At 33.4% G+C, this 12342-nt stretch overlaps 2 protein-coding genes across 4 annotated transcripts in view; one reads left to right on the forward strand and one right to left on the reverse strand.

The window, feature by feature from the left end:
• Nucleotides 1-4075, forward strand: part of LOC126971893 (cytochrome P450 4C1-like) — a 20415-nt gene extending 16340 nt beyond the window's left edge. Inside the window, exons 8-9 of the mRNA XM_050818408.1 lie at nt 2576-2662; nt 4071-4075. Of these exons, the coding sequence (XP_050674365.1) occupies nt 2576-2662; nt 4071-4075 (92 nt within the window). The remainder of the gene's footprint in view (nt 1-2575; nt 2663-4070) is intronic.
• LOC126971652 (neuromedin-U receptor 1-like) overlaps nt 1-11821 on the reverse strand; it is a 12931-nt gene extending 1110 nt beyond the window's left edge. The window contains exons 1-4 of one of the 3 annotated variants that reach the window (XM_050818025.1): nt 11042-11821; nt 10221-10321; nt 8264-8371; nt 6062-6127 (exon numbers count right to left, since the gene is read on the reverse strand). In XM_050818025.1, the coding sequence (XP_050673982.1) occupies nt 6068-6127; nt 8264-8371; nt 10221-10321; nt 11042-11771 (999 nt within the window). In that variant the 5' untranslated portion in view covers nt 11772-11821 and the 3' untranslated portion in view covers nt 6062-6067. Of the gene's footprint in view, nt 1-5067; nt 6128-8263; nt 8372-10220; nt 10322-11041 lie in introns of those variants that run through there. The other 2 variants (XM_050818026.1, XM_050818024.1) reach the window with 2 other exon arrangements.
• Nucleotides 11822-12342: the final 521 nt, after the last annotated feature.

The following is a 12342-nucleotide window of genomic DNA, read 5'->3' on the forward strand; positions in this document are numbered from 1 at the left end:
AAAAATACAGTTAATTCATCAGATATGATTTTTTACCGTGCACCGTGATTTATGCCTAAATTACGATTCATTCATGAGTTCATGTAGTAAAAGCTATAAAGTAGTAAAACTACATTAAAATTAAGTAGATAATGTGTCATTGATTTTATATGATACAGCCACATTGATGATATCAATTATTTATACATAAAATAATAAAAAACACACAGACACCAAAACAAAACCGAAAGGTATCTACAGTAAGGGTCCCATTTTTACAATTTTACTAACGACGGCTCCCAAAAAGTTTTAAGATTACAATTATTATTTTTTGTATCTTAATCTATATATGAATGTCTTTTTGACGAGGGTTTATTACAATAGGTAATGGGAGAAGAAGAAAATGATCCATTGATTCTTCTGCAGTTAGCAAGGGATATACTGAAAAAACTCCTACGTAAACAAATAGCACTCACTCAAATTAAGTCCGCTGTGGGCGGTCCATTGAATGAGTGCACCAGACTGTCGGCCAGCAGGGAAAAGTGGCAAAGTCTTGTGGGGCGAATCACATCTGCTCCAAAAGATTTCACTGCGTTATGACCACGACCGCTCTGTCAAGAGTGTAACGACGAAGAAGAAGAAGAAGGTCCCGTAAAATGTTACATAGTAATGGCCCAGTGTTTTTCATTTATGAAAATTTTTTTATGAATATTCATGTTTACGTAGATGATGTTATTGTTTACGTGGCCGATGTAATTTTATTTTGTGTGCGGCTTTTTTAGGAGTAATCATTTAACTTATAGTTGGCCTGGCACCGACTTTAAACCGATCAATAGATGGCACAGGTATTTTAACAATATTAAAGTTTATAGGTTTGGATAAGAGGTGTATTAAATTGAATCTTTATTAAGTAATTTTATACTTTATAGTTTTTTAAGTCGGTTTTTTTAAATATAGTTTTTTTTACCTCTCACTTTTGTTTCTCATTAATACATTCTATTTTTTTGTTCGATTATTTTTGATTCATTTACAGAATAAAATATTTGATGAGATACAGAGTATTTTTGGTGAATCCAATCGATTGCCTATCACTGAAGATCTGAACAAAATTAAATATTTGGACTGCTGTATCAAAGAATGTTTGAGACTCTATCCCAGTGTGCCTTTTATAGCAAGGTATCTGACAGAAGAAATTGAATTGAGTAAGTTTATGCCAAATTTCGTAGTACCTATTGTATTATTTACGATATTTAGACAAACGATATCATTAGACGGAGAACCATTGACTTACAACTAGACTCCCAAACGCCTATTAAAAGGTCGTCAATAAATATCCGAGCAGCGTTGTACATACGTATACATCAACTTATACAGATAACGTTAAAACGTTTATTCAAATTAAAAAAGAGAATCCAATATATATTTAATAGTTTACCAGCAGATATAAGACACGAACCGAATATGTTAAAAAAATATTATATTGACAACCTAAATACATTATATATGAACATTTAAATCATAGTTTCTCTTTTTTGCCTTTTTAGACTATATTTTTTAATCTACCCACGCCCTATCTGCGCCATCTCAATGCCCCCTAATTTTCTCTGGGTCTTCTACTGCCCCCCCGAAAGTCTCAAACGCCCACAAGGGGGTGTTATCGCCTACGTTGAGAACCTATGATTTAAATAATAATAGTCCTTAGTGTTGTTCTGTAAACAATCATCATCATCCGGAAAAATTATATTTTGCTAAATATATACATTTCGGATACAGTGGGATCAGCGCAATATTAATACCTAGGTAGCACTGATAATGTTTAGACAATGAAAAACGGCTTAATGTAGAAAGTTGCCAATACTTTTATTATTTTTCGAAATAATCTCCGTTCCTCTCTACACATCGTCGCATTCGATGGAACCACTGAGAAAAGAAGTGGGACCATTCTTCCTTAGGGGTCTCTTCTATGGCATTTTCGTACGCTTTCACCTCATCTTCAGGGCTCGTAAAGCGAATACCTCGAATTTTTTCTTTAGTTCTTGGGAATAAATAAAAGTCGCAGGGCGCCAGGTCAGGACTGTATGGCGGATGACTCATTATCTCGACACCTACCATAGTCAAATATTCAAAAGTCCATTTTGCGGAGTGCGCTGAAGCATTATCGTGGTGAAGGAGGATCCTACTTCGAGGGCGCTGCAGTCGAATTTTTTCCAAGACAACAGGCAAACTGCGATTGACATACCAGTCTGCAGTAACTATCCTTCCATCTTCTAAGCACAACTGTCGCGAAATGACCTTACCCACCAAAGAATGAGGCAATCATCTTTTTTTTTGACTTCTTCCTTTCTTTACCTTAGTTGGCCGATCCTCGAAAGGACACACCCATTGAGCTGATTGTCTTTTGGTTTCGGGTTCGTAGCAATAAATCCAGCTTTTTGGGGGAGGCCTTTGTCCAGCAGTGGGCGTCATCCGGCTGAAATGATGATGATAAACGTCTAGCTGGTCTCGTCCCTTATTTTCATAAAAAAATATTCAAGGTCAATAAAGGTGCGAGATTACTTTCCAGTCGAAATCTTTTTCACATGATGTTTCCTTTCAGGTTCATTTAAAATACCAGCTAACACAATTTGTAATATCCATATATATGATGTGCATCACCGAGCCGACATCTTCCCAGACCCTGAACGCTTTATTCCTGAACGATTCCTGCCACAGAATTGCAGAGAAAGACACCCATATGCGTACATACCATTCAGTGCTGGACCCAGGAATTGTTTAGGTATGTTGTTTACGCTAATTTTAATTGGAAGGGCATAAAATAATTCACCTTCGATTACTACTCTTGTCACTTCTAGTTCATAATCTCATTAATTGTCAGATACATACAGGTCTTTCTACGCGTAAGAAGAATTCAGGCATTTTGTGTGTGCCTTAAAAAAGAGTTGACGTTTAGTCCCGTAAGCTGTTTTTGGAATAAGATTCAAACGAACTTACGCATCATTTGACGATTGGCAGTCAAAGCTTAATAAATAAACCAATTAATAATCAAAAAATTTTTCTAATATTCAACTGTTATATTTGTGTATTTCAGGTCAAAAGTTCGCAATGTTGGAAATGAAAACAGTACTGACAGGACTTTTTAGAAAATATAGAATCGAACCTGTTACAAAGCCTTCCGATCTTGAATTCTGTGCCGATATTGTATTAAGAGTGACCCATCCTATATATGTGAAATTCCAAAAACGATCAATCTAAATGGATTGTTAAAGATACCGAGCAGGCAGAAGACAGATGTTCCTCTTCTTTAAGGATGTTAAGTGAACCTGCTCCCATTCTCCTGTAACACCAGAGGAATCACAGGAGCGTTGCCGACCTTTTAAGAATGAGTGTGCGCTGTAAATGTAATCAAATTTCAAATTCAAATTCAAATTCAAAAACACTTTATTCATGTAGGTCACAAAAATGACACTTATGAATGTCAAAAAAAATATAAATATTGTTTCTTATTGAATTTACCGCTACTTCACATGACGAATCACTTATCATAATATAAGATTTTAAACAAAAATCTACTTATAAGTATTTGAAAAATTAAAAGATATTATAATAGTTCCACATAATATATGTATTATTATAGGTACCAGAACATTAGCTATAAAATACTATCTACTAATATTAAACGTTTATGTTATAAGTGCAGTTGTTTTTTTAGTGAATATTTGCAGGTACTAAAGTTCTAGTACCTTTTTCTCGTAATATTAATATGAATTCTTAGTCTATGTAAATGTAAATAACTGGGTATTGCTCAGTTGTAAGGCCATTAATAAAGTTACCCAAGTAAGAACAAAATATAATATTGTAATAGTTTTAGTGTTATAAATATACAATATTAAAAAATTGTAATATCGTACAATAAAAAAAATATAAAAGTTGGAGGAACATAGGCATCGAAATTAAAATTTAAGTCAGATATTGTAGTAAAAAGGGTAGGGCGTTAATTCTATTTCTAGTATTACATGTAGTAAATTATTTATTTAACATTATTCTAATAACACAACCAAACAATCTAAAAACACTTACATTTGTTTTTGTAGAATAATAAAAATGTGAGATCTATTCGCCGTTTTGATTAAATTTTTTTTTAGTTTTTCGTTACTGATAATGTATTGGTTTTCATTATTTTATGTTATCATTATAATTAAATTGCTATATTAATAATTAATTTAGTTTCACTGAAGTTCTCTGAATTTAATTAAATGTTACTAACAGATATAACAACATCTACAGCGGAAGTGACACATAAAGTAGTCACTATTCAAAAGTTTAAGCTTTTGCTTACATACAAAAATTGCAATAGAAGACATAGAATTAAGCATTTGTCGTAATGATTGGGGGATCCACAGAGGACTAGATCCCTGTTACTTCGAGTAGTACTGCAGCAGCATTAGTTCGAGCTAATATTGGGGTGCACCAAGCCAGCGATGAAAGCAGTACTCTATATATGACTGGCCCTGTGCCTTATGGAGCCATAGAATGTTTTTTTATATATATAAGAGGGGGCAAACGGGCAAGAGGCTCACGGCACAACATTAGGTGTCAAGAGATGGGTTGCCGGCCCTTAAGGTGGGAGTATGCTCTTTTCTTGAAGGTGGTGGTGAGGCTTGAAGCATCGGCACGCTCAGTTGATGACTTCCAGTTCTTGCCTTCAGTTAACTGTAGAATCACCCGAAATTATGAGTACTCCGAAGTTTTAAGAGATTTTCAGTGATATAACAAACATAGTTTTCAGTTAAAGCGGAAACTAGAGCCTTTTGAAGATTCAACTGAATAAGTTATATTTTCCGCATCCTGTACAATGATATTTAAAAATATAGATAGGTTACGTAGACAACATTCGGTGTTTGAAAATAATAAATTAACGCACACATGAATAATTTAACATTGCAATAGCACACTATATTACGATTACACGTCAAAGAAGGATAGTAAATGCAATTATCGCAATCGAAAAAGAGAACTCTAATTTGCTAAGCTAAGTTTTAAGATTACAATTATTATTTTTTGTATCTTAATCTATTTATGAATGTCTTTTTGATGAGGGTTTATTACAATAAGGTAATGGGAGAAGAAGAAAATGATCCATTGATTCTTCTGCAGTTAGCAAGGGATATACTGAAAAAACTCCTACGTAAACAAATAGCACTCACTGTCTACATCCGCTACCTACTCTAAAACTTGTTTTAGTTGTTTGATAGTTCAGCTACCTATATACGCACTTTTTTCTTAAAAATTATAACATTCACTGCAACAATGACTTTTTTACATCATTTCCTAAAATATTCTACCTCGATCGTCCCGCAACAGACAGCATCAATATTTTGTCATTTCTGTACGTTGATCTATGATCGGCTTGGCGGCGATCGGCGTTGTCATGGGGACATTTATTTTGTTAGATAAACAATGAAATCAAATAAATTTTATAATTCATGATTTCTTAACTGTGGTATGTAATTCTATGATTTTTTTTTACTTTCGTAATTAGTGCATCTTTCCATAACACAAGACGGCGTTTTAATGTTGTACCTATATCAAATTGTAAGCAATTCTGTCAAAAACAAACGCGTGTGTACCGTTTTCGTATCGAGAGAGCGACTAAAGGAACCAATTGACTCAATTTAGGCGATTGATTTTAGGGGCGCTAGTGACATATCAACCTCTTTTAATACTATCATATCATTGATCCTGTACGGGTGTGGTCTCGAATTGATTTGAAGATGATTTTTGACAAATATGTCAAATGACTGCACGTGTCATACTAAACTAAAATCCAAGTTTTTACTTAAGCAGTCCCACCTCTTATTTCGAAGTTTTTACATCCTCTTTAAGCCTAATTAATTTACAATGAAAACAATTTACTGTGCCATGGTTTTCGAAGTGGATTTCACGAATAATATTATAAAATTTCATAAAAATATTACCAAACAACGAAAAGGGTATATATACCTAGCTTAAATAATCCTATCTTATATTTGACATCAACAATAGAACACCTTATCATACAGATAACTAAAGAGCAAACAATGACCTCTGGTTAAATGTGAACGGTATTACGAATTATTGTGCCCTGCTTAATTTTGGTACTCCAAAGAATCTGAAAAAAAAATGCTTTTGTAACATTGTGTCACAGTGATTTTCGTACAAAAATAAAACGTTTCAGGCTTAGATTAAGGATTGGTCTCCGCTGCGCTCCAACTAGATACCGCACTACCTAAGAACTGTAGCTTTTTTATTTCGGTAACTATTAGATGCTTGTGTGCGTGGCATCTTGACACTCAATGGTATCTTTCAAATTTTGTAACATACCTACGCTTCGTGTTATTTTATATTGATATTAATAAAATACAAAATACTTACTGATGATATCTGATTGCAGCGTCTTTCTTACTTCTTGTAGTATTATTTTCACAAAGTTTTACTACTCAACGAGGGATTTCAGTTTCAATTATTTGCAAAGTTTAACAGAACACGTGGTGCGTCATGTTAACGTAATTGTTGGAGACTGGCTCGAGTACGCCTACTTGGGCGTAGTATTAGTTGCCACATTTTGCTACTACGCGTGCGGTATCTAGTTGGAGCGCAGCGGAGACCAATTCCTAATCTAAGGTTTCAAGCTTCTAAAAGATTCCTTTAGGGTTTATTTTCTCTTCACTTCCGATTCCTTTATTAACCTAATGCCTAACTTTCACGCTGAGCACGTTTTTTCTTTCACTAATTTTCTGTATATACCTACAATTGTTATCAGGCATTAGTAAAAATACTGCAATTGCATCAAAAAATTTGTCAGAATTCTTCAATTCTGCATAGAGTCGGTGGTATTATTAACTATAACCCAAAATGAAATTCACTTTGTTATATTATATCTCTTATTTATTTAAAAAATATACTTTTCAAATGATTAAAACGTGTCATTGAAACTATGTTTTTACATTAGCTTTTTGTCGTCCCACTGAAAACGAGCTATGAAAAGGTTATCGGGTTACTTAAATGAAATAATAATAAAAATATAACGTAACTCTCTGGCTCCTTCTCATGTCCAAGTTACGTCAGTTGGTGCTGGGGCTGCTGCTTCGACTGCCGAAGACAGCAAGCGTCGCAAATATGTTGGTCTCAGTGAGTCATACATCTTTGTGCCGTTTGGTGTCGAGACACTTGGTCAGTGGGGCCCAGAGGCGCGGAGAATGTTCAAAATACTATCTTGGCGCCTCAATAAGGCTACAGGAAACCCAAGCGCTGGCAGCTATTTCGGTCAACGGATCAGCCTTGCTATCCAACACGGTAATGCTGCCAGTATTCTTGGTACCCTTCCACGTAATGATAGTTTTAATTTTATGTTAGAATAGTAATGTAAATATAGTTATAAGATTTGTTGAAATATATATATATATATATCTTGGTACGCTTCCACGTAAAGATAGTATTTTTTTTTATGGGATAGGAGGACAAACGAGCGTACGGGTCACCTGTTGTTAAGTGATCACCGCCGCCACAATCTCCCGCAACACCAGAGGAATCACTGGAGCGTTACCGGCCTTTAAGGAAGGTGTACGCGCTTTTTTTGTGTTTTAATTAAATAAATAACGGGTTGCACGGGTTTTAGTTTTAATTTTATGTAGACGTAGTATTGTAAATATAGTGATAAGAGTTGTTTTGTTTGAATAATAATTAGTGCATAATAATAACGTAACTTAAATAATAATAAAAATATAATAACCTATTGTTAAACACAGTTTCGGTTTAATCCTTTGATAAGTATTGTATTTAAATGTGTTATAATCGCGTTGTGTGCTCATTGTCTCATTTTGTTAAGCATAATTTCATTAAAATAACATTATCAAAGACATAATTAACGACATTAAACGTTAAAGGTTAGTCAGTAGTTTTATGTCCATACTTCATGTGCTATCGGCTTTATTGGCTAATTAAGTGTAAAGTTTATCGATATTCTAAAGAGTATCATTCAATCAATAGTTATTGTTGCTGTAAGGAACTCATTTATCAAATTAATTTATCTCTTGTATCGAATCAATGATAACTTTTTGAAACCGTAATTTAAATTTGATTTGAAGAGTGCCGTAGCTTTTCTGGGCCAATGAGTTTCCTATTAAAAATAACGTGTTTCATTTTGTTAGATTTGCATTATTCTTAAATATTAATATTGTTTTCTTCTTGCTTACATCTAGGAATTGATTATATCGAAAATTATATTTCAAAACAATATGATACTTACTTTTAATTCTTTCCTAAATTTTGTGGACAATAGGCTGAACAGAATTGGATTTAAAACCACGCTCATCCATGTGTTTATAAATGTAACTCTTAAACCAATGCTCCACCACTGAAATGGTAAACAATGACTTAATAAAAATTTGATGAATAAAATATAATCCACATATTAATAAAATAAATATGTGTTGTTATTCGTCTAACCTCAAGGATTTAGTGCTTACATTTCTAATCGTAACCCTTTATTATTGAAGTGAAAACTTCTTTAGCGGTGTTCATCACTTTTCTTAGTATGGGTAACTTGTTAACCTCGCGTCAGGACACGTGGCCTGATCGAAAATTCGTAAGACAGTCGTTGAAATTATAGAAAATGAACGTTCGGTGAAAGGCGGTAGGATTTAAATTATACTGTCGACAAGGTATAACCTATAACTTTAGTTAATATATTAATATCAATTTTGACCCCAAAAAATTCAGAGACGGATCTCTGGTTTTAGTAGCTTATATTTTATGGGGTTTTTTATTCAATCCTTATTCAATTGTTATTTTTGATATGAAAACTTCATTAGCGGCGGTGAGCACTTTTATTGGGACGGGTATAAAATGTTAGGCTCGCGTCAGGACACGTGACCTGATCGCAAATACGTAAGACAGTCGTTGAAATTATGATTTTTGTGATAGATAAACTTTTGAATAAGAAATCATTGTAATAGTTCTGAAGTGTTAAATTATTTATGTAACTATAACTACATTCAAAATTTATGTGTACGATAAAATAAATGAATATTGTATGTAACCACAAAAATGTTAGTACATTTATACTGATAATCAAAGCAATACTTTTAAATTATTCTCTAACCTTTCCAAAATATTCAAAAATGCACAATGCATTATCATTGTTCATTTTGCAAGTTCCTTCTGCCGGCACTCCCGGAGTGCAACCCGTTATTTATTTTATTGCAAAGTCATAGATATACTTTGATTGGATTGAGAAAAAATTATGAGAATTAACGACTCTATCAATACATAACAACTGGTAACTATATACCCAAGACTTTATGGTACTACATAAATTAGTATTCATAATAGATTTCCTTCTTCTTATATTGTGGCCACATTTTTGCGATAAGGCAAAGATTAACTTTGTTGCCACACGTTTGGACTATGACGTCATATCATTTATTTATATAAGTTTTATCTATTTTGCTATAATCTATCTAAAGCTTCCCACAAAGGTCGCCATGACGGTTGGTCTTGCGCTACCCTCATCTAACCTATTCCGGCGATCCATCTTGAGAGGGGCCTACCAACACTAGGTTTTTGGGTACGTGGTCGCCATTCGAGGACCTTACTGCTCCACCGGCCATCTGACCGTTGAGCTATGTGCCCTGCCCACGGCCACTTCAGTTTCGCAACCATCTGAGCTATGTCGGAAAGCATAGACAATGCTTCCTCATAACACCCATAGTGACCAGGTCTACGTACTACCATATAATGTAAATATAAACTTTTTTTTAGAGATATACTATTGAAGGCAAAAAGAAAGAAAAATAAGAAATAGAACCAAGGGGAGAATATAAACTATTCCTACGAAGGTTTTAGGGTCGAGACGAGGCTAAGAGCCTCAATACGCCCGAGTAAGCGAGTTGCATTACCTCTAAAGTGGTTACATAACGATTTATACTATACATACGACAAAGTATAATGCACAAATTATGAAATTTTTAAGCAAATAAATTGTGGTTATCAAGTATCCATAACATTATTTCAAACAACCTGTAAGAAATGTAGTAGCCGTGCACACCGTGCCATATTATGCGAACAACTAAGGGTGATTAATATTATGTTTTCTAAATATATAATATGTTTGTATGAAAATTTCAAAATTTCAATTATTTACTTGAAATTTAAGAATTATTTTTATACGATTAAGTTTACCTGTGTATAATATATGGACTTACCCAACGAAATTCCACTAATTCTTGCACGTCATAAGTAAATATCATTATTCTTAATACAAAGAAGGGAAGCCAACACACCAAGAAAGATGAAGTGAGTGCTACTGAAAAATATCAAACGTTTTATACAAAAATAAAATTAAAATCAATATTTTTATTATTTTTGGGTTGCAGCCCGTATTGATGGGCAAATTTAAATAAAGCTATCGAATATAAATTGAGTAGGGGAACCTGCTGTGCCTATTTATTATATATCAATTTTTTTTATTTGACGAACTGTACTCAAACCATTTTTGCATATTTTGAGAGATCCATTATTTGAGGATTCACCACCAAAATATCAAAAACATCTAAAGGTACCTTGGCCACTGACCAAAATACAATTGATTGACAGTGACTGAGGTACTTCTTTTCTACTTTTTCAACCTTCTACAAAACGGTGGATTCCAAATAATTTTGGGTTACTTATCTCGTTACCTTATGATTGTTTTAAAACTAGTTAAAGAAAATCACCAATGGCATATAAAAATTCAATGACTATTATAAAACGTTTCGTTAAGGGATTATCAGACATCAAAGCATAAAAATACTTACTTTTTTCCCCAAAAACTTGTTAACATTGATAACGCCAAACCCCGGCTTAATGGCGGTAATTGACAACTTTCAAATTGAATAGTCAGTAGTGAGGTACAGAATACACTAGACAATACAATTTAATATTGCGGGAATTTTTGAAACCAGCCTTAGGTTAAAACAGGTTAAGTTAAGTGCCAAGTTAAAACAGGTTTCCCAACCTACATAAACAATAAATTAATAACACTTACTGATTATTTTGTTAACTCTTCCCCTATTGTCTCGATGATTGAATACCTGTCCTCCTTTTTCAGACTTCGACTTCTCGTTGTCATTTACTTTAAAAGCAATCATTGCATAGACAAATGTCATTATTATCAAGGGTACTACGAAGGTTAACAGTGCTAATATTCCATTAAGAACTCTAGAAGCTGGCCGTGGTATGATAAAGCATATCGTAAGTTTATGAGTTTTTATCAAACCAACAGTCCACAAATCTAGCAAAGATTCTAGCATTGCCACGATCCATGCAATAATTATTACTTTCACAGTCCTTTTCAGTACAGGTGATCTGCTCAGCATTAGCGGAAAACAAATTACAATATATCTTTCAATTGCTAGTAAAGTCATGACGAGGATTCCATTATTAAATAAACTGATAACGAGGAAGAATCGGAATTTGCACGTAATCTCATTATAGTTAGAAAATATCGTCAAATAATCATAAATATCGAGTAGAATATTAAACGTTACAATCAAATCCGACACAGCCAAGTTGAATAAATAAAAATTTGTAGCAGTGTGCATAGACTTCACGTAATAGATTACAAAGCAAGTGAGGCCATTTCCAATAAGACTAACGAAGAATATGATTAAATAAATTACAATCGAAAATATTTGAACCCACTGAGCCTCATTTTCGAACGTATCCATTAGGAATTTCGACCACAGTATCAGATCTGTTTCAGTTGTATTGTCCATAATGGAAATCGAATACAAAAGATAATTTTACACGTGTGTTTTACGTGAGATGGTTAACACACCTCTGTACTACTTGGTATATTATCCGTTTAGTAGCTCTTGTTTACCCCCCATCGTTATAACGCTAATTATATTTGTTCACTGAAGTATCTTGCACGATTAAGTGGATTAATGATGTGGGCATGTTTCTTTAAATATTTTGTCTGCAATTTATTTTGGTATTTTTATATATTCTAGGAAAAAAGGGATTTTTAACAATATTATGTTAGTTAATGCAACTATGGTGTATTCAGACGATATAAAGTAAACTATCGAGTACGATTAGCAGCGTACTTATGTGGAGGATAAACAGGGTTGACGTAGATCAGAGCAAAAAGCGCGACTATCTTACAAATAAATTATAAGAGCAATGAAAAACTTACAGGATTAAATATCCACTTGAAGAGTTTAATGATAGTTATCATTAAACTTACAAAATATTTGAAAATTATAAGAACAATCTTATTATTATGATAATGAAATTAATCTCGGTGTAGTGACAAACTAAAATTAATTTAGAAAAATTACTTAA

Source organism: Leptidea sinapis, chromosome 24, assembly GCF_905404315.1.
Source record: "Leptidea sinapis chromosome 24, ilLepSina1.1, whole genome shotgun sequence".
Classification (NCBI taxonomy): Eukaryota; Metazoa; Arthropoda; class Insecta; order Lepidoptera; family Pieridae; genus Leptidea; species Leptidea sinapis.